The sequence below is a fragment of the Hyla sarda genome, chromosome 8, assembly GCF_029499605.1.
Source record: "Hyla sarda isolate aHylSar1 chromosome 8, aHylSar1.hap1, whole genome shotgun sequence".
In the NCBI taxonomy this organism is placed as follows: Eukaryota; Metazoa; Chordata; class Amphibia; order Anura; family Hylidae; genus Hyla; species Hyla sarda.
In genome coordinates this window covers 40,900,746-40,925,521 of record NC_079196.1, presented here as the reverse complement: position 1 = coordinate 40,925,521, position 24,776 = coordinate 40,900,746, and the positions used below count along the sequence as shown (strand labels likewise).

At 41.6% G+C, this 24,776-nt stretch overlaps 1 protein-coding gene across 13 annotated transcripts in view; it reads left to right on the top strand.

Moving 5' to 3' along the window:
• Window positions 1-19,350, top strand: part of RBMS1 (RNA binding motif single stranded interacting protein 1) — a 442,165-nt gene extending 422,815 nt beyond the window's left edge. For 7 of the 13 annotated variants that reach the window (XM_056533366.1, XM_056533364.1, XM_056533365.1 and 4 more), the window contains 3 exons: window positions 1,381-1,461; window positions 2,104-2,174; window positions 16,188-19,350. In XM_056533366.1, coding sequence (XP_056389341.1) covers window positions 1,381-1,461; window positions 2,104-2,174; window positions 16,188-16,218 — 183 coding nt within the window. In that variant the 3' untranslated portion in view covers window positions 16,219-19,350. Of the gene's footprint in view, window positions 1-1,380; window positions 1,462-2,103; window positions 2,186-16,187 lie in introns of all 13 variants that reach the window. The other 6 variants (XM_056533374.1, XM_056533373.1, XM_056533372.1 and 3 more) reach the window with 3 other exon arrangements.
• The last annotated feature ends 5,426 nt before the right edge of the window (window positions 19,351-24,776 follow it).

Sequence of the window (24,776 nt, the reverse complement as noted above, 5' to 3'; positions counted from 1 at the left end):
TCTTTAAGAGATGTCATTATCTCCAAAGATTTAGCGAGTGACACAATAAAGGAGTGGCGTCCTGTTAAAGCGATACCACACCTGTACGGATAATGGGTCGTACCCCCCTGTGGGTCCTGACTCATACGATTAAGTTATACCAAACCCATAGCGGGTGACACAATTAAGGGGACTGGCACAACACCCAGAAGATTTGCTTGTCATGGTAAAACGATTCTATATAGTTATAAGGAACCCCATTGTTCCAGCTTCCTCTCTGAGGTGTCACCATAACATTGCAGCATTACGGTCATTTGCACCACATCTTCGGTGATTCCCTATGGGAAAAAAAAAAGTTGTAACCAACCAGAAGCTGGAGCGTGAGATGAAGTAACTATTGCATATACCGTACATACTCGAGTATAAGCCGAGGCCCTTAATTTCACCCCCAAAAACCCAGGAAAAGTTATTGACTCGACTATAAGCCTAGGGTGGGAAATACATCATCCCCCCCATGTAATCATCCAGACCCCCGTCATCATCCCCCCCCCCCCTTCATCAGTGGTCTTCAACCTGTGGACCTCCAGATGTTGCAAAACTACAACTCCCAGCATGCCCGGACAGCCATCGGCTGTCCGGGCATGCTGGGAGTTGTAGTTTTGATACCTCTGGAGGTCCGCAGGTTTAAGACCACTGCGGCCTTTGTCATCATCCTGCCCCCCCTCCCCCCTTTTGTTTTGTACTCTCCTCCCTTCAGCGGGAAGGAAGGGTGAGCTGGTCCGGGCCATTTATGCTGCAGGAACCGTCCGATGGGGAGGGTTAATCGTTGCGGGCTGTCCATTTTCACCAGGGAGGCCTCTTCTCCGCGCTTCGGGCCTGCAACGTCACTAGTCCGGGGCCGGGCCCGGAGCGGAGAAGAGGGCCTCTCGATGAAGATGGACAGCCCGGAACGACTAGCCCTCCCCACCGGACGGTCCCTGCAGCATAGATGGCCCGGACCAGCTCACCCTAACTTCCTGCCAAGGGGAGGCGAATACAAAACAAAAGGGGAGGGGGGGGGGCTGGATGATGACAAAGGCCTCAGTGGTCTTCAACCTGCGGACCTCCAGAGGTTCCAAAACTACAACACCCAGCATGGGGCATGCTGGGAGTTGTGGTTTTGCAACTTCTGGAGGTCCGCATACAGCAGCTGATAAGTACTGGAAGGATTAAGATTTTTAAACAGAAATAATTTACAAATCTGTTTAATTTTCTGGCACCAGTTGTTTAAAAAAAAAAAAAAAAAAATTCCACCGGAGTACCCCTTTAAGCAAATTAATAGAACTTATTAACACAAAAAAAGCCCTTGAATTTTATTATGCAAAATTGCATGCAAACTAATTTTTTTTCATGTTTTTCCAGTATATGCCTGCAACAACAGCTATGCAAGGGGCGTACATCCCACAATACACACACGTCCAGACAGCTGCAGTTTCTGTTGAGGTCAGTATGGGTGTCTGATTTATTGCCATTTATCCCGGCTTTTTTTTTTAATAAATGAGATCTGTATATATCTGTATACATCACAATGTTGTTATACCATAGGATAGCACAGTGGCCTATTGGCGCTCTTTTTTGAATATATATAGAGGCTGCGAGCCTGATATTACCCGAAAAGCGTCTTGCCTTGGATGTACATGTAAAATGGTATTTTATAATAAAGTCTTAAACTGTCTTTTATAATAAACTACGGTTTGCCTAATTAGAAAGCCATTTATGCTACTTATCCGGGATAGCGCCATCTTTGGAGTTCCTTTTCCTCACTTCCCTTCAATACCAGGAGTGGACCATAAATGGAGGACAGGTGTATGTACAGAAAATTTTTAGTCCATTCTTGGCTTTGGTTTAAAAAACTACATAAAAAAATAAATAAATAAACATGGTAATGTATCTAATCTAGTCTCCTACCCCCCACCATTCTGGAAAGGCTGATAACAGAGGACAATAGATTTCATTAAAATGCATTGTAAAGATAAATGTATTCTTTCCGTACAATATGTTCCAGTATTGAACATATCTGTCATGCGCTTTTTGGTATTGCGCTCATTGACATATGCTAACATATTCTTTTTTTTCTTTTTTTAGCAGGAGGCCAGTGGTCAGCAGCAAGTAGAGACCTCTAGTGATCATTCTCAGTACACCTATCCACAAAACAAGTAACTCTAAGGTTTGGGGATACATTGCATTTTATCACTGTTGTGTAATATTATGAATATTATTACAGAATTAGGAGTTATGTGAAGTACAAAGGTGTAACCTAGAAGACAGATACTATGGGGGAATATTTAAGGGGTTATCCAGGAGTAGAAAAGCAGAGTTAATTTCGTTCAAAAACAGCGCCACTCTTGTCCTCAGGTTATGTGTGGTATTACAGCTTGTCTCAATGGAACTGAGCTGCAATACTACACACAGCCTGAGGACAGGGGTGGCACTGCTATTGGAAGAAATGAGCTCTGGCTTCTCATTCCTGGACACCCCCTTTAAATGGGTTATCCAGTGTTTTACAACGTATCCCCTATTCACAGGATAGGGTTGTATTTCCAAACCAGTGTACCCCCAGCTTTTACAAAACTACAACTCCGATCATGCCAAAGGCTGTCTGGGCCTGCTGGGAGTTGTAGTTTTGCAACACCTAGAGGAACTCTGGTGGGGAAAGACTGGGATAGGGGATAGGTATCCCCTGGAATAGGGGAAAGGCGACCCCATGCATTAGTCAGAATGGGGCACCCAAATCTCCTGGCTGCATGGAGTGCTAGGTTGGCATGCGCTCCATGCATTCTCTATGGGAGTGCTAGAGATACGCCAGGTACATGGAATGTGTGTAGACCCTGCACTGCATGCAGTGGGGAGATTTGGGGGCACCGTTCTGGAGATTGCAGGAGGTTGGACCCCCCCGTGATCACATAAAAAGGGAGAAATTTATCAAAACCTGTGCAGAGTAAGAGCAGTGCAGTTGCCCATAGCAACCAATCAGATCGCTTCTTTCACTTTTAACCCCTTAAGGACCCAGCCCAAATATACCTTAAGGACCCGGCCATTTTTTTAACATCTGACCACTGTCACTTCAAGCATTAATAACTCTGGGATGCTTTTACCTTTTATTCTGATTCCGAGATTGTTTTTTCGTGACATATTCTACTTTATGTTAGCAGTAAAAGTTTGTCGATACTTGTATCATTTCTTGGTGAAAAATTCCAAAATATGATGAAAAAATTTAAAATTTAGCATTTTTTTAACTTTGAAGCTCTCTGCTTATAAGGAAAATCTATATTCCAAATAAATTATATATTGATTCACATATAAAATATGTCTACTTTATGTTTGCATCATAAAGTTGACAAGTTTTTACTTTTGAAAGACATCAGAGGGCTTCAAAGTTCAGCAGCAATTTTCCAATTTTTCACAAAATTTTCAAAATTTGATTTTTTCAGGGACCAGTTCTGTTTAGAAGTGGATTTGAGGGGCCTTCTTATTAGAAATACCCCATAAATGACACCATTATAAAAACTGCACCCCTCAAAGTATTCAAAATGACATTCAAAAGGTTTGTTAACCCTTTTGGTGTTTCACAGGAATAGCCGCAAGTTGAAGGAGAAAATTCAAAATCTTCATTTTTTACACTCGCATGTTCTTGTAAACCCAGTTTTTGCATTTTTACAAGGGGTAAAAAGAGAGAAATTTTCTTAAAATGTGTAACCCAATTTCTCTCGAGTAAGGACATACCTCATATGTGTATGTCAAGTGTTCGGCGGGCGCAGTAGAGGGCTCATAAGGGAAGGAGCGACAGTGGCATTTTGATGAGTGAGTTTTTCTGAAATGGTTTTTGGGGGGCATGTCACATTTAGGAAGCCCCTATGGTGCCAGAACAGCAAAAAAAAAACACATGGCATACCATTTTGGAAACTAGACCCCTTGAGGAACGTAACAAGGAATAAAGTGAGCCTTAATACCCCACAGGGGTTTCACGACTTTTGCATATGTAAAAAAAATATATATTTTTTTCACTAAAATGTGTGTTTCCCCCCAAATTTCACATTTTTGCAAGGGTTAATAGCAGAAAATACCCCCCAAAATTTGTAACCCCATCTCTTCTGAGTATGGAGGTACCCCATAAGTTGACATGAAGTGCACTTTGGGCGAACTACAATGCTCAGAAGAGAAGGAGTCATATTTGGCTTTTTGAGAGCAAATTTTGCTCCGGGGGCATGTTGTATTTAGGAAGCCCCTATGGTGCCAGAACAGCAAAAAAAAAACACATGGCATACCATTTTGGAAACTAGACCCCTTGAGGAACGTAACAAGGAATAAAGTGAGCCTTAATACCCCACAGGGGTTTCACGACTTTTGCATATGTAAAAAAAATATATATTTTTTTCACTAAAATGTGTGTTTCCCCCCAAATTTCAAATTTTTGCAAGGGTTAATAGCAGAAAATACCCCCCCAAATTTGTAACTCCATCTCTTCTGAGTATGGAGGTACCCCATAAGTATACCTGAAGTGCACTTCGGGTGAACTACAATGCTCAGAAGAGAAGGAGTCATATTTGGCTTTTTGAGAGCAAATTTTGCTCGGGGGGCATGTTGCATTTAGGAAGCCCCTATGGTGCGAGAACAGCAAAAAAAAAAACACATGGCATACCATTTTGGAAACTAGACCCCTTGAGGAACGTAACAAGGAATAAAGTGAGCCTTAATACCTCACAGGGGTTTCACGACTTTTGCATATGTAAAAAAAATATATATTTTTTTCACTAAAATGTGTGTTTCCCCCCAAATTTCACATTTTTGCAAGGGTTAATAGCATAAAATACCCCCCAAAATTTGTAACCCCATCTCTTCTGAGTATGGAGGTACCCCATAAGTGGATGTCAAATGCACTGCAGGAGCGCTACAATGCTCAGAAGAGAAAGAGTCACATTTGCTAATTTTGCTGAAATGGGGGGGGGGGGGGGCATGTCGCATTTACTGCCAGAAAAGCAAAAAATGTAAATACATTTCTTTGGAAAAAGGACATACCTCATATCTGGGCGTAAAACAGATCTCCGGGTGCACACTGGTCACGGAGGAACAGGAGGGCAGTCAGGGGCCTTGAGCTTCTGCCTATGGAGCCAGAACAGTGGGACCCCCCCTCAAGGGGCATTATATGGGGTACGCTAATAACTAACAAGGGGTACAGTGGGACATAAAAGGATAAAACAGGTTATGTTCCCAGAATGATGACCCAGAGCATAGCCAAAACTAAAAAATATGCCCACCCCAAACCCTATGCTCTGAATCATCATTCTGGGAATGTGATGTGTATGGCCGTCCCTAACATGTTGCCTCAAATGCGCACCCCGCTCAGGTGGAGATAGAGAGCACTGCACATTTCAGGCAACATAAAAAGTCCCCGATGATAGTGACTCAGTGACCCATGACCCAGAGAAAAAAATACCCCCAGAGGTCTTATCAGTTTTTTTTTTTTTTTTTATGAGAGTTTTTTGGGCAATTTAGTGGTTTATGGGGTTAAAACTTGGAATGTACTCTGGACTTGGTACATTGGGGTCAAATTATGGAAAATTAAAATGAAAAGGGAAAATTTAGTACTGCATGGAAGTGTGATACTCCCTGAAGCAGTTTTTAATGCTGAGGCCTGGAAGATCGGGGCAAGTGTCACATTGATAGGTGGTGTCCTTCCGAATCCCCCTCCTGTTACACACTCTGCATTTTTTCTGGGATCGTCCCTTCTTTCCAGTGTGGGGGACCTCACCTGGAAAGTGTTGGCCTGGGACGATCCTGGCACCTATTACTCCAGTTCCTTCTGAACTCCGGCCTGCTCTTTCCCGGTCAGCAAAGATCAGGACCTTTAGGACTTCTTCTTGGAACTGAAGGTATGTCCCTGTGTTGCCAGCGTTCTGGTACAGTACAAAAGAGTTGTACATGGCAACCTGTACCAAGTAGACCGCAACTTTCTTGTACCATACACGTGTTTTCCGCATGGCGTTATATGGCTTCAGGATTTGATCAGAAAGATCAACTCCCCCCATATACCGATTGTAGTCCAGAATACAATCGGGCTTGAGGACCGTTGTTGTGGTACCTCGCACAGGGACAGGTGAGCTGCCGTTACCATGAATAGTGGTCAGCATAAGGACATCCCTCTTATCCTTATACTTGACCAGCAACAGGTTTTCATGGGTAAGGGCACGGGACTCACCCTTGGGCATAGGTGTCTGAACAAAATTTAGAGGGAGGCCTCTCTGATTCTTCCGCACGGTCCCACAAGCGGACGTCGATCTGGCGGCAAGGGATGTGAAGAGAGGGATGCTGGTATAAAAGTTGTCCACGTACACGTGGTAACCCTTATCCAGCAATGGGTACATAAGGTCCCAAACGATTTTCCCACTAACACCCAGAGTGGGGGAACAATCTGGGGGTTCAATACGGGAATCTCGTCCCTCATACACCCTAAACTTGAGAGTGTACCCGGAGGTACTCTCACAAAGTTTATATAGCTTCACGCCATATCGCGCCCGCTTCGAGGGAATATACTGGCGGAAGATGAGTCTCCCCTTAAAACTGATGAGAGACTCATCTACAGAGAGCTCCCTAAGCGGTACATAGGCCTCCAAAAATTTGGCCCCAAAGTGATCGATGACCGGCCTCACTTTGTAAAGCCGGTCATAGGTGGGATCACTTCGGGGTGGACATGCCGCATTATCTGCATAATGCAGGCATTTCCGAATGGCCTCGAACCGCTTCCGTGCCATGGCCATACTGTACAGCGGGGTCTGGTATAGGACGTCCCCGCTCCAGTACTGCCTGACACTTGGCTTTTTGATCAGGCCCATGTGCAGCAAGAGGCCCCAAAATGTCCTCATTTCTGCTGCACTGACAGCGTACCATTCATTGGACCTGGCCAAAAAAGAATCAGGGTGGTGGGCGATGAACTGCCTGGCGTACAGATTCGTCTGCTCCACCATGTGATTGACCAGGCTCTCACTGAAAAAATAACTGAAAAAGTCAAATTCAGTGAATCCAGCCGTGTCAATCCGGATTCCGGAGTCGCCAACAAACTCCGGAATCCGTGGCTGATAACCCTCTGGGGGTCTCCAGACAGGTTCACCGGAAGGGAGCTCCGGTAAAATTGCCTGGGGGGTCGGACTCCTAGTACGAGCGGCATCACCACTCGCACTAGTGCCAGCCACTGGGGCACTTTCATGGGGGGTGAGTGGCCTCGCCTGGCGGCGTCTCCGCCGCCGTGCAGGGGGCTCATCATCAGTACTAGATGATGAGGAGGACGATGAAGAACACAGGAATGTTGGATCTTCATCGTCCTCACTGACAGATTCGGAGTCGGAGGCAAGAAAAGCGTATGCCTCCGCTACCGAAAATGCCCGGCGAGCCATCGCCTTTTTCTACGGTGGCGGGGGGCGGTGGTGGGGGAGAGGGGTGGGAGGGGGTGTGTGTGGGGGGTGGCGGGGATGTATGTAGTGTGTGTGCTTGGTGTATACTATATATATAACGGTGTGTGATTAGAAATCACACACCGTTATATGAACAAAAATAAACAGCTGCGGCCAAAAAAAAAAGGGGGGCCAAATGCAGCGCCCTGAACCCCTAATAGGGCCCAGGTCAAGCTAAAAAATCTCAGGCAGACCCTTGGGGACCTATTAGGGGGTCAGGGGGGGGGGGATTTTTTTTTTTTACTTTTATTTTACTGTTTTACACTATTTTTTCCTACCTTTCCCTGGGGGTTTTTCTGTCCCTGCTCTATGGGGGATCGTCGGTCCTGAGGGGGCTCCAATCCTCACTGGCACCTCCGAGCAGCTTTGCCCGCTGACTGAACTCAGCTAACGGGCAGAGCTGCAAGAAGATGCAGTTAACCCCTCCCCCGCCGGCTGCTATTGGCTGGACGATCGTCCAGCCAATAGCAGCTCTCCTGGGGGGGTGACGAAATCGCCACCTCCCCATAGATACAGTGGGTGATAGGGGGTGTATTGTACACCCCCGATCACCTTGTATCTTCGGGTCAGCGGGTCACATGTGACCCGTATGACCCGAATCGCGGCAGATCGTTAGTGTGAATTCACCAACGATCTGCCGCGATCGCCGACATGGGGGGGTCTAATGACCCCCCTGGGCATTTGCGCGGGATGCCTGCTGAACGATATCAGCAGGCATCCCGGTCCGGTCCCCGCCCGGCGCGCGGCGGGGACCGAAATTCCCACGGGCGTATGGATACGCCCTGGGTCCTTAAGTACCAGGACGTCAAGGCGTATCCATACGCCCTAGGTCCTTAAGTGGTTAAAAAGGCCTCTGAAAAATGAAAGAAGTGATCTGATTGGTTGCTATGGGCAACTGAACCGCTCTACCACTACACCGGTTTTGCTCAATCTTCCCCTTGTCCTTTGTTCTGCGGCATACACCTTTAGGCTATGACAGACAGCGGTAGAGAAATTGAGGCGTTACCGCAAATCTATTGTTTTCCTATATAAGAAAAAAAAATGACAAGCAAAAAGGGAGTTCCCTGATATTCTCTGTACAGTACGGTAGAAGTTAGAGATTACACATGATTACATATAAAAAATATCCTAATTCAGCGACAAATAGAGGGAATACCCCTTTAAGGCTATTGCCGCCGCTCGGGTGTAGCTGCACTGACTTTGTCGTATGGTGTAGTAGCTGTGAGAAATATATTCTGTAGTGAAGACTGGTCAGGTGAGCTCAGACACGGCTTATGTGAGCGGGATTGTTGGGATGCCTCGTCCTTGATGGCCGCCATCCATCCTGCGGCCGCATTTGTCACAATGGCAACCATCTGTACACAGACGCTCAACACGGCCGTTCTGAAAATAGCTGTATTTCTCTGGATAATGTGAGCCGGAGCCGCCATCGTCTGTTTGTTCTCAGACGTGTGGTAATCCATTTATCAGGACTAGAAGTCTGCAGCAGCAAAATCCATTTCCAGTAAGTGACCTCAGTATATCCAGCTGCTCGACGCTATCGCTCGCCGCGTTATACACCGGCCTGATATTTATAGTATCTGCCGGGAACGTCTCTCGTCTTTCATCTTAGTCTCATTAATTAGATTTAGGTCTTTAGAGAAAATAATAAAAACCACTAGATTCAACATTTACAAAATATTATTTTTGTTGTTTTTTTTTATTTTAATTTTTATTTCTTTATTTATATTTCTAAATTTTTACTGGTGGCAGCCATATTGGAAGCACCCACTTTATTCATGTGTTGCTTTGTTAGTCTTTGCCACAGGGAGTGTGTGCTTTATGGCAGCTGCAAAAAGATGATTGAAGCAAACTTTAAAAAAAAGAAGAAAAAAAAACAATCCCCACCACCCCTGTCCTCTTGTGTGTGGTATTACCACTTGGCTCTATTCACTCCAATGGAACCGAGCTGCAGGACCACAGCCAACCTGAGGACAGAGATGGTGCTTTTTTAAAGAAATCAATTCTGTTTTTCCATTCTCAGATAACCCCTTAGGATAGGGTTGCACATATTTTACTGCATATTTTCCTACTCGTTGAAGTCAATGGGACGCAAGATCCGCTGCAAAAAATAAACAGTAAAATACGGCACGTGGGACTTACCGTATATACTCGAGTATAAGCCGACCCGAATATAAGCCGAGGCCCCTAATTTCACTCCAAAAACCCAGGAAAAGTTATTGACTCGACTATAAGCCTAGGGTGGGAAATACATCATCCCCCTGTCATCATCCAGACCCCTGTCATTAACACCCTCATCATCATCCCCCCTTCATCATCCCCCCCTTCATCATCCCCCCCTTCATCATCCCCCCCTTCATCATCCCCCCCTTCATCATCCCCCCCTTCATCATCCCCCCCTTCATCATCCCCCTGTCATCATCCCCCGTCATCATCCCCCCCTTCATCATTACCCTGTCATCATCCCACACCACCCCCTTCATCATCACCGCTTGTCAATGTCTGACTTAACAGTGGTCTTCAACCTGCGGACCTCCAGATGTTCCAAAACTACAACGTCCAGCATGCCCGGACAGTCATCGGCTGTCGTACAAAACTAAAAGGGGGAGGGGGGGCTGGGTGATGACGAAGGCCCGGGCAGTGGTCTTCAACCTGCGGACCTCCAAATGTTTCAAAACTACAACTCCCAGCATGCCCGGACAGCCATCGGCTGTCCGGGCATGCTGGGAGTTGTAGTTTTGAAACATCTGGAGGTCCGCAGGTTGAAGAACACTGAGGGCGGAGAGTTCACTCGAGTATAAACCGAGGGGGGTGTTTTCAGCACGAAAAATCGTGCTGAAAAACTCGGCTTATACTCGAGTATATACGGTAGCGTATATGCAGCGTATTTTGCTGCATATTTTCCTTCCAATTGAGATCAATGGGTAGCAAAATCAGCTTAAGAAAATACACAGCAAAATACGCTGCGGACTGTGGGACCGTATTCTTGTTTCAGAAGGTTATCCTGTATTCAGGCAGTCTGACCCCTGCTCATCCAGTGAACGGAGGTAAAACCTCCTCTAAATGAATGGCGCAGCAGAGAGCATGTGCAGCCTGGGCTCTACTCATTTTCTAGAGGGCTTCTAACCTTTGCTGAGCCCAGTGCTTGGCAATGCTCGGAAGCTCCATAGAGAATGAATGAAGTGCTGGCTTCTTATGCATGGTGTGTTTTGTTCATTCAGGGGCACAGTTTTTCTGCTTTCTCATGATTGGTAGGGGTCCCAATATGGATAGTAATATAGAAATAATAAATTAACTAAATAAATAAAAAATTACAAAAATGAGTTTTTATAATAAAAGCATAACTGTTGTAGTCGTTTTCTGATCAACCACGACATCTAAGCGCAAATAGTCGTTAACAACTCAATACATGTCTTTGTTTACATCTCCAAGATAGGTGTGATAGATACAGTGAGTATAATTAAGCATTAAATAGGTGTTAATTTGTATAGATGTCATTCATAATTATATTAAATAGAAATAATTATTATAATTAGGAATGAATAAAAACAAATTTAATACAGATTTACTGGACATCATGTACAGGAGCTATATAGATATATATTAAGCAAACTATCCACATAAGTAAACAAAATTGTTGGGAGGCGCTAGTGTACAGGGCAGCAGTAAATTCAACCAAAGATATATATATATATATATATATATATATATATATATATATATATATATATATATATATATATATATATATATATATATACCGTATATATACCGTATATATATCTCTGTCTAATTTTTTTTATTTTTTATTTTTTTCATATAAATAGCTCAAACATTTTACAGGCCTCCTGGGGTCTCTTATTGATGAAATACTAGCTATAGTTGCACTCACAAAATTCCATTAAGCTTATGTGCAACAGTGCACCACATATACTTATTATGAGTTTGTGTTGTGACTCCCCTTTTATCTGGCAGCCGTCATTCACACTACAGAATTTCCGAGCAAAATTTCTCTGATCGGAAATTCTGTAGTGTGAATGCACTTTAAATTTTCAATGCAGCAGCCTCTCATTGTTTTCCATGGGATTTTGATGCTCCGTGCACAATGTTACATTTCCGCAGAAATTTGAAGGGGTATTTCCGGAAAAAAATGTTTATTTTTATATCAACTGGCTACGGGAAGTTAAACAGACTTGTAAATTTCTTCTTTAAAAAAAATCTTAATCCTTCCAGTAGTTATCAGTTGCTGAAGTTGAGTTGTTCTTTTCTTTCTGACAACAGTGCTCCCTGCTGACACCTCTGCTTATCTCAGGAACTGTCCAAAGCATTACAGGTTTGCTATGGGGATTTGCTTCTACTCTGGACAGTTCCTGAGACAAGCAGAGGTTTTGGTAGAGAGCACTGTTGTCAGACAGAAAAGAACTCCTCCACTTCAGCAGATGATAACTACCGGAAGGATTAATATTTTTTTTAATAGAAGTAATTTACAAACTGTTTAACTTTCTGGAGCCAGTTGCGATAGAGATATAGATAGAGATATGTATAGAGATATATATATATATATATATATATATACCCCTTTACCCCTTTAACTTTCGGACTCCGTCATAAGTATGAACATGTTAAAGGGGTACTCCGCCCCTAGACATCTTATCCCCTATCCAAAGGATAACATGTCAGATTGCCGGGGTCCCGCTGCTGGGGACCCCTGGTATCTCGGCTGCGACACCCCGCTATCATTACTGCACAGAGCAGACTCGCTCTGTGTTTAATGAAAAGCGATACAGGGGCCAGAGCATCATGACGTCACGGCTCCGCCCCTCGTGACATCACGGCCCGCACCCTTAGTGCAAGTCTATGGGAGGATGCGTGATGGCCACCACGCCCCCTCCCATAGACTTGTATAGAGGGGCAGGCCGTTACGTCATGAGGGGGCGGAGCCGTGACATAACTATGCTCCGGCCCCTGTATCGCCTGTCATTATGCAAGGAGCGAGTCTGCTCTGTGCAGTAATGATAGCGGGGTGTCGCAGCCGAGATCCAGGGGGTCCCCAGCAGCGGGACCCCGGCGATCTGACGTCTTATCCCCTATCCTTTCTGGTGGAAAACTTTTTTTTATTTTATTTTTATTTTTAAATCAACTGATGCCAGAAAGTTAAACTGATTTGTAAATTGCTTCTTTTAAAAAAAACTTAATCCTTCCAGTACTTGTTAGCAGCTGTATACTACAGAGGAAATTCTTTTCTTTTTGGATTTCTTTTCTGTCTGACCACAGCGCTCTCTGCTGACACCTCGGTCCATGTCAGGAACTGTCCAGAGCAGGAGAAAACCCCATAGCAAACATGCTGCTCTGGACAGTTACTAAAATGGACAGACGTTTCAGCAGAGAGCACTGTGGTCATGACAAAAAAGAAATCCTAAAAGAAAAGAACTTCCTCTGTAGTATACAGCCGCTAATAAGTACTGGAAGGATTAAGAATTTTTAATAGAAGTAATTTACAAATCTGTTTAACTTTCTGGCACCGGTTGATTTAAAAAAAAAAAAAATTTATTCCACCGGAGTACCCCTTTAAAAGGGGATGGTGCGCGTCTGATCAGTCTTAGTTGTGCACAGAGTGTCCACCCAGAACTCTGTAATGTGAATGCGCCCTACATGTGTAGCTCTAGACACCACCTTAATGGGTTGTTGTACTTACTATTTTAGCAGTAATATGGCCCTAATTAAAAAAGAAAAAAAAAAAGGTGTCCTTTCAGCATTCTTTGTAATTAGTAATGTAGCGCCATCTAGTGACGGGCTTTTCCGTGCAAATTAAAGGATTGTTTGCAATGATATAAGCTTCTAGGTTATTTATTTAAAGGATTTGTACAGGCGACAGCTTTGTCACTGTGGGGGATGCAATTCTTTGCTTTCAGCATAGTGAAGAAAGTTAAAAAAACAAATATTATTAACCCATTAACAACTGGAAACGTTAGATTTATTTATTTTTAATATATATATATTTTTTTTACACTTATGTACTATTACGTAGTCCTCTAGTCACTTAATGAAGTAATATATACGTAACAATAATCCTTAACAATATGACTAGAGATGAGCGAACTTGCAGTAAATTCGATTCGTCACGAACTTCTCGGCTCGGCAGTTGATGACTTTTCCTGCATAAATTAGTTCAGCTTTCAGGTGCTCCGGTGGGCTGGAAAAGGTGGATACAGTCCTAGGAGACTCTTTCCTAGCAATGTATCCACCTTTTCCAGCCCACCGGAGCACCTGAAAGCTGAACTAATTTATGCAGGAAAAGTCATCAACTGCCGAGCCGAGAAGTTCGTGACGAATCGAACTTACTGTAAATTTGCTCATCTCTAAATATGACTAACTTTTTGGTTGGCAAATATAAGCATTGCCTCTTTTGAAGCAAAAACAATCAATTCTGATCATTTGTTAGTTGTTATGCCGATCGTTCACACTTCGATCGCCCAAAATGTTCTACAGACATGAGCTATTGCATCATAGAAAATATTTGATCTGTTTGTGACCCTGTTATGGCACCAATGAAAAATGTTTTTCTTTTTTTGGATATCTTTCCATCAATGGCCTGTTTTAGACTGATTTTACCTATACCGCATTTTAGCATTTTTAATGGTTGCAACACCTGGGTCCCACGCGTTACTGCTGAACCATACTTCCATACTTTAGATCAGTGTTTCCCAACCAGGGTGCCTCCAGCTGTTGCAAAACTGCAACTCCCAGCATGCCCGGACAGCCGTTGGCTGTCCGGGCATGCTGGGAGTTGTAGTTTTGCAACAGCTGGAAGCACCCTGGTTGGGAAACACTGCTTTATGTCATCATAAGATTCTAATGTGACCAAAGTAGCTTCTGCTTGGATGCTGCAGCCATGAAATAAATTAAAGGGTTATTCCAGCCTTATTCATCTTATCCCCTATCTAAAGGATAGGGGATAAGATGTCTGATTGTGGGGCTCCCGCTGCGGGTCCCCCCACGATCTCTGTACAGCCCCTGGCATTCTGTGCCGGGCGCTGCCTCCGAGATGTGATGTCACTGCTACGCCTCCCTCGTGACATCACGCCATGCCCCCTCCATTAATGTCTGTGAGAGGGGGCTTTGGATAGGGGATAAGATGTATAAGGCAGGAATACCCCTTTAAGGCTGGGTTCACACCATGTTTTTGCAATACAGTTTCTGTATCAGGTTTTTGATGAAAAAAAACTGATTCCTCAAAACCTGACTAAACTGTATCAAAACGTGCGTACAAATTATCTGTATACGGTTGAAAACCGTATACAGTTTGAAAAATGATGTCCGCTTGCATCCGTTTTTTTAAGGAAAAAAACGTATAAGTTTTTAACTTTTCACTCCATTATGGATAAAGTTTCACTTGTTTGATTGAAATTCCAAGAAAAAAAACTGTGCAAAGTCAAAAAACGTATGGTGAAAACCTGATGGAACCGTACGCACATACAGTTCTGTACAGTTGCCATTGACTTCCATGTTAAAAAAAAAAAAACGTATACGGTTTAATACAGTTTTTCACCCGGACCAAATACCTTGGTAGGCCACGGTTTTCTATCCGGAAAAAAAAAAGTAAAAAAAAACGTATGGTTTGAAAAACTGAGCCAACTGTATACATTATGGAGCATACAGTTTTGAATGTGAAGTCTATGGGTACGGTTGCATACGTTTTTTCTTTTATGAAACCGTATAGCAAAATGGCGGTGTGGACCCACCCTAACTATGTCATGACCATGTTAACGTGACCTCCAAAGAAACTATGAGAGTAATGTGTAAAGTTCTCATAAATTTATGATGGTGTTTTATTATTCAAAATTATGGCCATTGCTAAATAGGTCACATAAAAGCCAGTTTAACCAGCAGTCATTGTGATAGGATGACCCCAAACACACAAGGGTCCTGAAGGTGTGGCCAAGCCCGGTAAAGTGTCCATGTATGGCCAAGCCACGTATGTGCCTCAGTTTCGCTTTGATAATTGCTCCCCAGATATAAGATATGACGATTCATCATAGAACTATCTTAAACAACCAATCCCAGGAGAATTGGAATATGGTCTCCATTTAAAACTTACTTAAAGGGGTATTCCACTGGAAAAAAATCCAGAAAGTTTTGTAAATTACTTCTATTAAAAAAAGCTTAATCCTTCCAGTACTTATCAGCTGCTGTATGCTCAACAGGAAGTTGTGGGTCTGACCACAGCTTTCACGCCCCCTCCCATAAACTTGCATTGAGGGGGCGGAGTCGTGACGTCACGATCTTCTGTTCTTGTGGTCGGGATGGTATTAGCCTGAGGGCCTCCAGCGATTCCGGAAGCCGTTACAGGTGGATGCCGCATGGTAGAATGTGGGGATCCCCAGCGGCAGGACCCCCGCCATCAGACATCCTATCTCCTATCCTTTGGATAGGGGATAAGATGTCTAGGGGTGGAGTACCCCTTTAAGTCCAGTGATAGAATTGTGAAGCATGCAGAGGAATCCAGGATGAGAACGTCTCCTCTTCACTGAGCAGCTGGCTCCTGCTGCTCAGTGAAGAGGAGACATTCACTTCCGGGATCCCTCTCTCTGCAAGCTGTAAAATGCAAACTGGCCTTAGTCCGATAGATTTAAACTTTTGCCTGTACGACCTGTCCTATTGGGGTATATATAGAATATGTAATTCTTGGTATTATCTAAGTGACGTCTTCTCTTTCTCTTGCAGATGGAATGATGACCTTGATTGGGGGAAATGAGGTTCAGATGCTGAAACAATCACAGATCTTTCTGAACATTCAAGCTTTATGAATTGACAGTTTTGCACAGGTTCTTGGGGAAAAAAAATCGTTATTTATAATGAAATCAACTCGAACTATTTTTGCTATAAGTTCTATGAGGTGCATCAAAAAAAAAAAAAAAAAAAAACCTTCAATTCATCTAGTGGCTGTTCCCCTGAACAGGTTTATTTTATTATAAGATTTTTTATCGAGTAACATAAGAAAAAAAGAAACAAAAAAAAGACAGACTATGAGTTTATATCTGGATATGCACAGGTGGCCATTTCCTTGAATACATGTGCATGACAGAAAAATTTTGTTTTATTTTATTTTCTTCTCTTTTTTTAAACTTTTTGATGAGATTTTTCTGTTTTTAACTTTTAAGGATGATATATATATATTTTTTTTTTAGTTTTATTTTTTTATTTCTTTCCGAAGGTTAACTATTTTACTGGCAAGAAACCAGTAAAGCAGGTCATGACAAAATTCAATATTCCTGGTTTCTGAAATTTTTTATTTTGAAATTGGTTACAATAAAAAGGCGTCTATGGTGACGCCTCTGTGCTTGCCGTGTGAGTGTTGCTCTTAGTGCCGTGTTGCAGTTGCTGTCCGTTCTGACTCCTTGTAATTTTTTCTCATAGCGTGAAGTGTCTTATCTTTTTTCAATGAATTCCAATTTGCCTTAAAAACTTTTAATGCTGTAGCTTTTTTTTCCTCCTCGTAATTAATAGAAAAAAAATGTAAAAAAAAAAAAAAAAAAAATTATAAAAAAAAAAGTTTACAAAATAAAAAAAAGTGTAGATTGCTTTTGACCAAGTAAGCTGGTCAACTATGCCTTGTAAAACAGCAGCATAGGGCTTTTAAAAGGTAGTCAATAAAAATTGCTGAAAAAAATTGGCTTTTTAATGTGTAGTAGATGTTTTTAATTTTTTTTCATGTAATGTATGTTAGTGGAAAAGAAGCGGGAGGGCGGGGAGGAGGGATGATGTTTTGTGTGAAACACATTTTCTGACTGGGATGTTTTAATAGAATCAGTTGTTTGTAAGGCCTTATGCCGATCATTTGCTCTGGTAGTCTAAGCGATTTTAGGAAATCTGCTGTAAGATGCAATGTAAAAACTTTTTTGCTTTTTTTTTTGTGGTTTTTTTTTTCCAGATAACTTAATGTTTTAGTGTCAGTAGAATATAGGAAAATGGGGGTTATGGGATTTGTCAGTGAATGTGTTAAAAAAAAAAAAAAAAAAAAAAATGTTTTTCCTTTTTCGCTTTTTTTATTTCTTTTCTTTATACAAGTAATGATAGTGCTTTAGATAGTTGATTGTGCTCAAACCAAGCAAACAAAAAAGTGCTGTTACAGCATCATGGCAAAAAGCTAAAGGACTTTAAAAGTAAAAAAAATAAAAAAAAGGCTGAGATATAAGCGGAATCGTCAGTGCATTGGGTACTCGCTCTCTTATTAGGTGAAAATAAAAAAAACAAAATAAAAAAAAATAAAAAAAAGACTTGGCACTTTTAAAGGTAACTTTACCAAAGAACAAAGAGCCAGTAACCAATCTTCCAGATTATTCTCAGCATGAAATTTTTTTTCTGTACTCTTTGTTTTTGCCGGACCAGTTTGCTGTTAGGAGAATGTGCCTTTTTTTGTACATTTGCATTTTTTTTAATAGTTTTAGTAGATGTATGGACACAATATAAAAAAAAAAAAATCTAAAAGCATGAAGGAAGACTTGGATCCAAGCAGTGCCACACTTCACGTCATCACTACAAGTATTAATTGTAAAGATAAAAAATGTAATAAAAAAAATACAAAAAACAGTTTTTGAAACTATGAAATTTCCGATTGGCCAAATACTGCATTTTAATTATATGCTAAATATATATATATTTGTGTGTATATATACATTTATTATATACTTATATACACCATTTTTAGTAACACGTTAGATCAATCACTGCTTATATTATGGCTTTTATGGTTTTATTCTAATAGCATATGTAAAGGAAAAAAAATTATGTTGTCTTCCAAAACTGTGTACTTGCCTGGTCAGCAGTGTGATCAGTTATCTACCTCAAAACTTTATTTCCTTTTTTTTATTGGGACAGGTTGCTGGCACTGCCTGTTTCCACTGACCAAATCCTCCTAGCTGGAGCTAGGGCTTAAGCAGTTTTAAGGACATTTTTTTCTTTTGTTTTTATTTTTTCGTTTTAATTTTTATGATTTTTTTTTCTTTTTTTTTTTTTCTTTTTACTATTTTTTTAAGTATTTTTTTTTTTTTTAGTATTAAAACTGCATGTATTTGAGTTTAGCCAGTGGAGACATTTCATAGTTTCAAAAGTAATTGCTGCTCTGAGTTTAGATTTTAGTTTAAAAAAAAAAAAAATACATATTCACAAGGTGTATTGTGTTCTTTTTTCTTTTCTTAATTTTATTTTTTGCAGAGGAATTAAAAAAATAAATAAATAAAGTTGTGGTATAATTGGTTCAAAGCTCCCTGGTTAAAAAAAATTGCTACAATAAAACACCTTTTCTGCTTTAGGTGGGGGGTCTTGTTAAATCGGCCCCTAAAGCAGTCAAGAATGAACGTTCAGACATGCAGCAATCTAAATTCTGTCGTCTTCTAAATTTTGGGGTTTGTTTTGGATTTTTTTCACGATTTGCAATATTATAAAGTAGTCCCATCCTACACGACCGATTTGAGGAGAATTAAACAGTGCTGCAGGTGTCTGAACAAGGTGCCATACTTTGTGTCTTGGTAAGATTTGGAACATAAAAAAAAAAACATAACCTCTGTACATAAAAAAAAATAAAAAATCAGTTAAACATCACATAGTAGACAGCCATTAAATTATAAAAAAAATTAATTTATGAAGAAAGACCTTTTGTACAGATTGAAAAAAGATTTTCATAGAGATATCTATATGATCAAGAGAGTTAATTTTTTATTTTTGTTTTACTAGTGCCACAAACTTGCCAGTGGTAACTTATTTGTCCGGTTCAAGACAACTCTGTAGTTATTGTTAAACGCCAAAATAAAATTTTTGAACTGTAAATTTGATTAGATTGTTAGCTTTTTTTCTGGTTTTGTTTCTTTTGAAAACTTTTGAATAAAAAAGATCCAAAAGAAAAAAAGGAGTCCGTTTTTGTTTATTTTCAGAAATCGAAAATTATTCCTCGCCTTTACAGACTCTGTGCCTGAACATCCATCCTTTAAATAGACCTTGAAACGGAAATACATATAAATGGAAAATAAATCTGTATGTAATTATAAAGCAAATGGGTTATCGATTTATAATGTATGGAAGGTTACAGGCAGAGTCACTTAACCATCATATAAGGGGGGGTCCCCTCCACTGTCTTAAAGGGGTACTCCGCCCCTAGACATCTTATGCCCTATCCAAAGGATAGGGGATAAGATGTCTGATTGCTTTGCACCGCGATCATCCTGCAGCACCCGGCATTCGTTTAGAACCCCCTGGCTGCTGCATCGGAGGCTCGTGACGTCACGGCCACGCCCCTTGTGGCGTCATGGCAATACCCCATCAATGCAAGTCTATAGGAGGGAGCGTGGTGGCAGTCACTCCCCCTCCCATAGACTTGCATTGAGAGGGAGGGCGTGACGTCAGCGCCGCATGACTAGTCATCAGGCACGGAGCAAAGCTCTCTCCGTTCACCTGATGACTGTGGTGCTGCAGCAGAGATTGCGGGGGGTCCCAGCTGCGGGACCCCCGCGATCAGACATCTTATCCCCCATCCTTGGGATAGAGGATAAGATATCTAGGGGCGGAGTACCCCTTTAAGTCAAAAGAAAAGAGAGAAAAACATTCCCTAAGGATATTAAAGGGAATATTTACTGGATCTCATGAGCTGTGCCCCAATGCTGCTATTGATCTAGAAATATATATGAGAGCACATTTCCCTTACAAGATGTTAAAGGGGCCTAGCCCAGAATACTATACAGAGTTGGGGACAATCCTTTTAAGTACCAAAGCACTATTATGAACATAAAACAAAAATAAAGAAACAGAAACACAGCCTCACATCCACTATTTGTATTTTGATCTACTTGCTTCTCAGCATAATTTCAAAAACGAACAGGTTGTTATTATACATTTTGATCAAAAGTGCAAGCCCACTCGCCACGTCAAGACCACCTAGTCAGAGTGGGTCCCTAACCTAACACTGGCACAGGGCCGGGCGGCAACCACTGCCTCCGTGACACCATGCCGACAGGGGGAATGACCCAGTGGCCAGACAGCCCCACTGCCACCCGACCAAGCCCCCGGCTCCGGGCCACACCACCCAACAGACAAAGCATCACAGCAACAATGGCCGCCACCGAGCACCACACCAGTGTGAACACCTACCATGTGCTCCCTGCCAGAGGGTTGGGAGAATACTGGGAGGAAACCCATATGCAGTCTCCTGCTAATTAAAAATGCCTGGGCCAAATGGGTGGTGACTATTCTAAACATTGCACATCTATTTCTCATCCTTTCAGTTTCAGGCAGCAGAACCAGAACTGGGCTGTTTGCCAGCAGTACTCACACCTGGACTTCATTTCCTTTACTTTTGTGGCCATAACCAAATGCTGTAGAAAGTGAACAGTCTAGCACTATGCTGAAGCATGATTTAGAGTACACTAATATACATGGAATGTGGGAGGAATAGGTGGTTACTGATTCACTGGGTTTGCAAATTGCTATGGGATCCAAACAGATTAAACAGCAGAAAGATCACAGCAAGGAAGGGGTTGCATCTCAAAAGCAGTGAACTGCTGCTCCTACTGAGGACAAGCTAAAGGGAGAGGGAACATTCGAGAGTCAACACTGTGAACATAGTAAGAACATAAGTATTTGCACAAAGGACAGATGTACAGAACATTTATGGGTTAAGAGAAAAGCCTTTATTTTGCTTTTCAGGCACAGTAGAGCCCTATGCGGGACTGTTTTCTTAATCCAGCTCCCAATAAATTTGTGACCATTGCTGCCTGCTCCCACAACCTGTGTTCCACTTCCCTTTTTTTCCCATTACATTTGTGTCCAATCCTGCCAGTTCCCAAAAATATTCTAAAAGGTGCCTTCTGTCTAGTTATAAAGTGATAGAGTTACTCCGGTGGAAGTACTGATGCCAGACAGTTAAAAAGATTTGTATATTACTTCTATTAAAATTTCTTAATCCTTCCAGTACTTTTAGTGGCTGTATACTACAGAGGAAATTCTTTTGTTTTTGGATTTCTTTTACGTCACGACCACAGTGCTCTCTGCTGACACCTCTGTCCATTTTAGGAACTGTCCAGAGCAGCATATGTTTGGTATGTGGATTTTCTCCTGCTCTGGACAGTTCCTGACATGGACAGAGGTGTCAGCAGAGAGCAGTGTGGTCAGCTTGAAAAGAAATCCAAAAAGAAAAGAATTTCGTCTGTAGGATTAAGATTTTTTACCAGAAGAAATGTACAAATCTGTTTAACTTTCTGGAACCAGTTGATTTAAAAAAAAAAAAAAGTTTTCCACAGGAGTACCCCTTCAGCCCTATCCCCAGATATTCCAGGCCCCTAAATGGTACAGCTGCTTAGTACTGTAACCAACATTTCTGCTAGTAATTTACAGGGACTATTTTGAGTTGTAAAGGGAGCCTATGCTTAAAATGAGAGCACTATAAGCAAATATGCAATTCAGAAGCACTCTTTAGAACTTATATATTAGTCCTTGTAATGGGGCCAGGGCTAGTAAGGGTGGCCAACTGGCTATGTGCTTGCTGTGCTAAGCAGATGTGCAATTCAGGAGCCTGGAAAAGCCTTGTTTGACAGTCAGACCCAATAATGACTGTGTAATCATTCTTACACTTACGTTAAGGGAAGGAGTCTAAAGTGCTGCAAACATCCGACACTTGAGGCTGCACCCAGCATGACACACCAAGTGTCCGACTCTTCACTGTGCTCTGGATGCATCATCATCCGGGAGGAGGCACACAGTTTGGGCTTTCGGTCTCTCTGCACATAACACAAGCTAAGCCCCACCCCTTTTCCTGTGTCCTGCCCTGGCTTCTCTCTGCTGCTTCTGAATTCCACTAATAGGCAGTCCACAGCAGTTATAAAGGAAGTGAAACATCTGGTGGCCAAGACTTTGTGTCTTTTTTTTCCAGGGTAAGAAGTCATTTATGGTAAATGATATTATATAGAACATATAAGGAATCCCATAGGCTATGACCATTTAGGGGCTGCATGTGCTTCAACATTGACATGGAATACCTACATAGAAGATAAGAGAAAGGAGCTAAAATATCAGAAGAGAATTGGTTATAATATTTTGAATGGGTATTATTTTTTTTGTTTTTTTTTTTCAATAAATGGACACTACCCTTTTCCCCCTTTTTTTTTTTATTATTTTTTTTTTCCACAAGTCTAACCTGCATCTCCTCTGTTGATCTGGGTAATCTTAACAGAAGAAAGAAAATAATATGCAAAGTGTTGTCCATATTCATTCTGCTGGATTGGAGGAAATGGTGACCAATGCTGTAGTGTCCACCAAAATAAACCAAAAGTGGACTAGTCTGAAAGATACTACACAAAAATAAAAATAACAATGATATATTATAGTTTAGAATGCAGGTTCTATTGTGGAGATCTTCAACTTTTGGTACCGTACCCTGTGAGATGTTCTATTCTGGAGGGTGGCAAGATTCAGTTTGAAGAAAGGCAAAACATTACATTTTTGGAGAAATAACAAAGCAATAAAAATTTATATACAGTCAGGTCCATAAATATTGGAACATCGACACAATTCTAATATTTTTGGCTCTATACACCACCACAATGGGTTTGAAATGAAATGAACAAGATGTGCATTAACTGCAGACTGTCAGCTTTAATTGGAGGGTATTTACATCCAAATCAGGTGAACGGTGTAGGAATTACAACAGTTTGCATATGTGCCTCCCACTTGTTAAGGGACCAAAAGTAATGGGACGGAATAATCAAACTTTCACCTTTTAATACTTTGGTTGCAAATCCTTTGCAGCCAATTACAGCCTGAAGTCTGGAACGCATAGACATCAGCAGACATTGCTGGTTTCATCCCTGGTGATGCTCTGCCGCCTCTACTGCAACTCTCTTCAGTTCCTTCTGGTTCTTGGAGCATTTTCCCTTCAGTTTTTTATTCAGCAAGTGAAATGCTCAATCGGATTCAGGTCCGGTGATGACTTGGCCATTGCATAACATTCCACTTCTTTCCCTTACTATACTTGGTACTCCGGTAGAAAACTTTTTTTTTTTTTATCAACTGGTGCCAGAAAGTTAATTTGTAAATTTAGATTTGTAAATTCCTTCTATTAAACATTCTTAATCCTTCCTGTACCTATTAGTGGCTGTATACTACAGAGGAAATTCTTTTCTTTTTGGATTTCTTTTCTGTCATGACCACATGCTCTCTGCTGACACCTCTGTCCATTTTAGGAACTGTCCAGAGCAGCATATGTTTGCTATGGGGATTTTCTCCTGCTCTGCACAGTTTCTGACATGGACAGAGATGTCTTCAGAGAGCACTGGGGTCAGACTGAAAAAAAATCCAAAAAGAAAACAATTTCATCTGTAGTATACAGCTGCAAATAAGTACTGGAAGGATTAAGATTTTTTTTTTTTACTAGAAGAAATGTACATATCATGTACATGTAAGAAATGTACATGTACATGTAAGAAAAAGAAAAAAAAGTTTTCCACCGGAGTACCACTTTTACCCCTTAAGGACCCCGGGAGTACCTGTATGCCCTGAGTCCGCTCCCTTTCTATAATGGGGGGCCACGCTGTGGCCCTGCGTCATAGCGGGTCGGGCCTGGCCATTGTTAAACGTGTGGCTAATAGTGCGCGGCACTGATCGCTATTAACCCTTTAGACGCGGTGTTCAAAGTTGATTGCCGCATCTAAAGTGAAAGTAAACTACCCCCGGCTAGCTCAGTGGGCTGTTCGGGATGCTGCGATTTTGCTGCAGCGGTCCCGAACAGCTGGAGGACACACGGCTGGGCCCTACCTACTTCCTGCATGTCCAATCACCGAATGACTGCTCTGTGCCTGAGATCCAGGCATGAGCAGTCAAGCGGCAGAATAATTGATCCTATGGGAGAACAATGATCAATGTAAAAGATCAGTTTGTGCAGGGTTATAGGGCTATAACATTGCAAAAAAAAAAAGTTAATCACCCCCCTTTTCCCATAAAAAAAAAAAAAAAAAACGGTGTAAATAAAAATAAATATGTGGTATCGCCGCGTGCTGAAATGTCCGAATTATAAAAATATATCGTTAATTAAACCGCACAGTCAATGGCGTACGGGCAAAAAAATTCAACAGTCCAAAATAGCGTATTTTTGGTCACTTTTTATATCATGAAAAAATGAATAAAAAGCGACCAAAAAGTCAAATCAATACAAAAACCGATAAAAACTTCAGATCATGGTGCAAAAAATGAGCCCTCATACCGCCGCATACGTGGAAAAATAAAAAAGTTATAGGGGTCAGAAGATGACAATTTTAAACGTATAAATTTTCC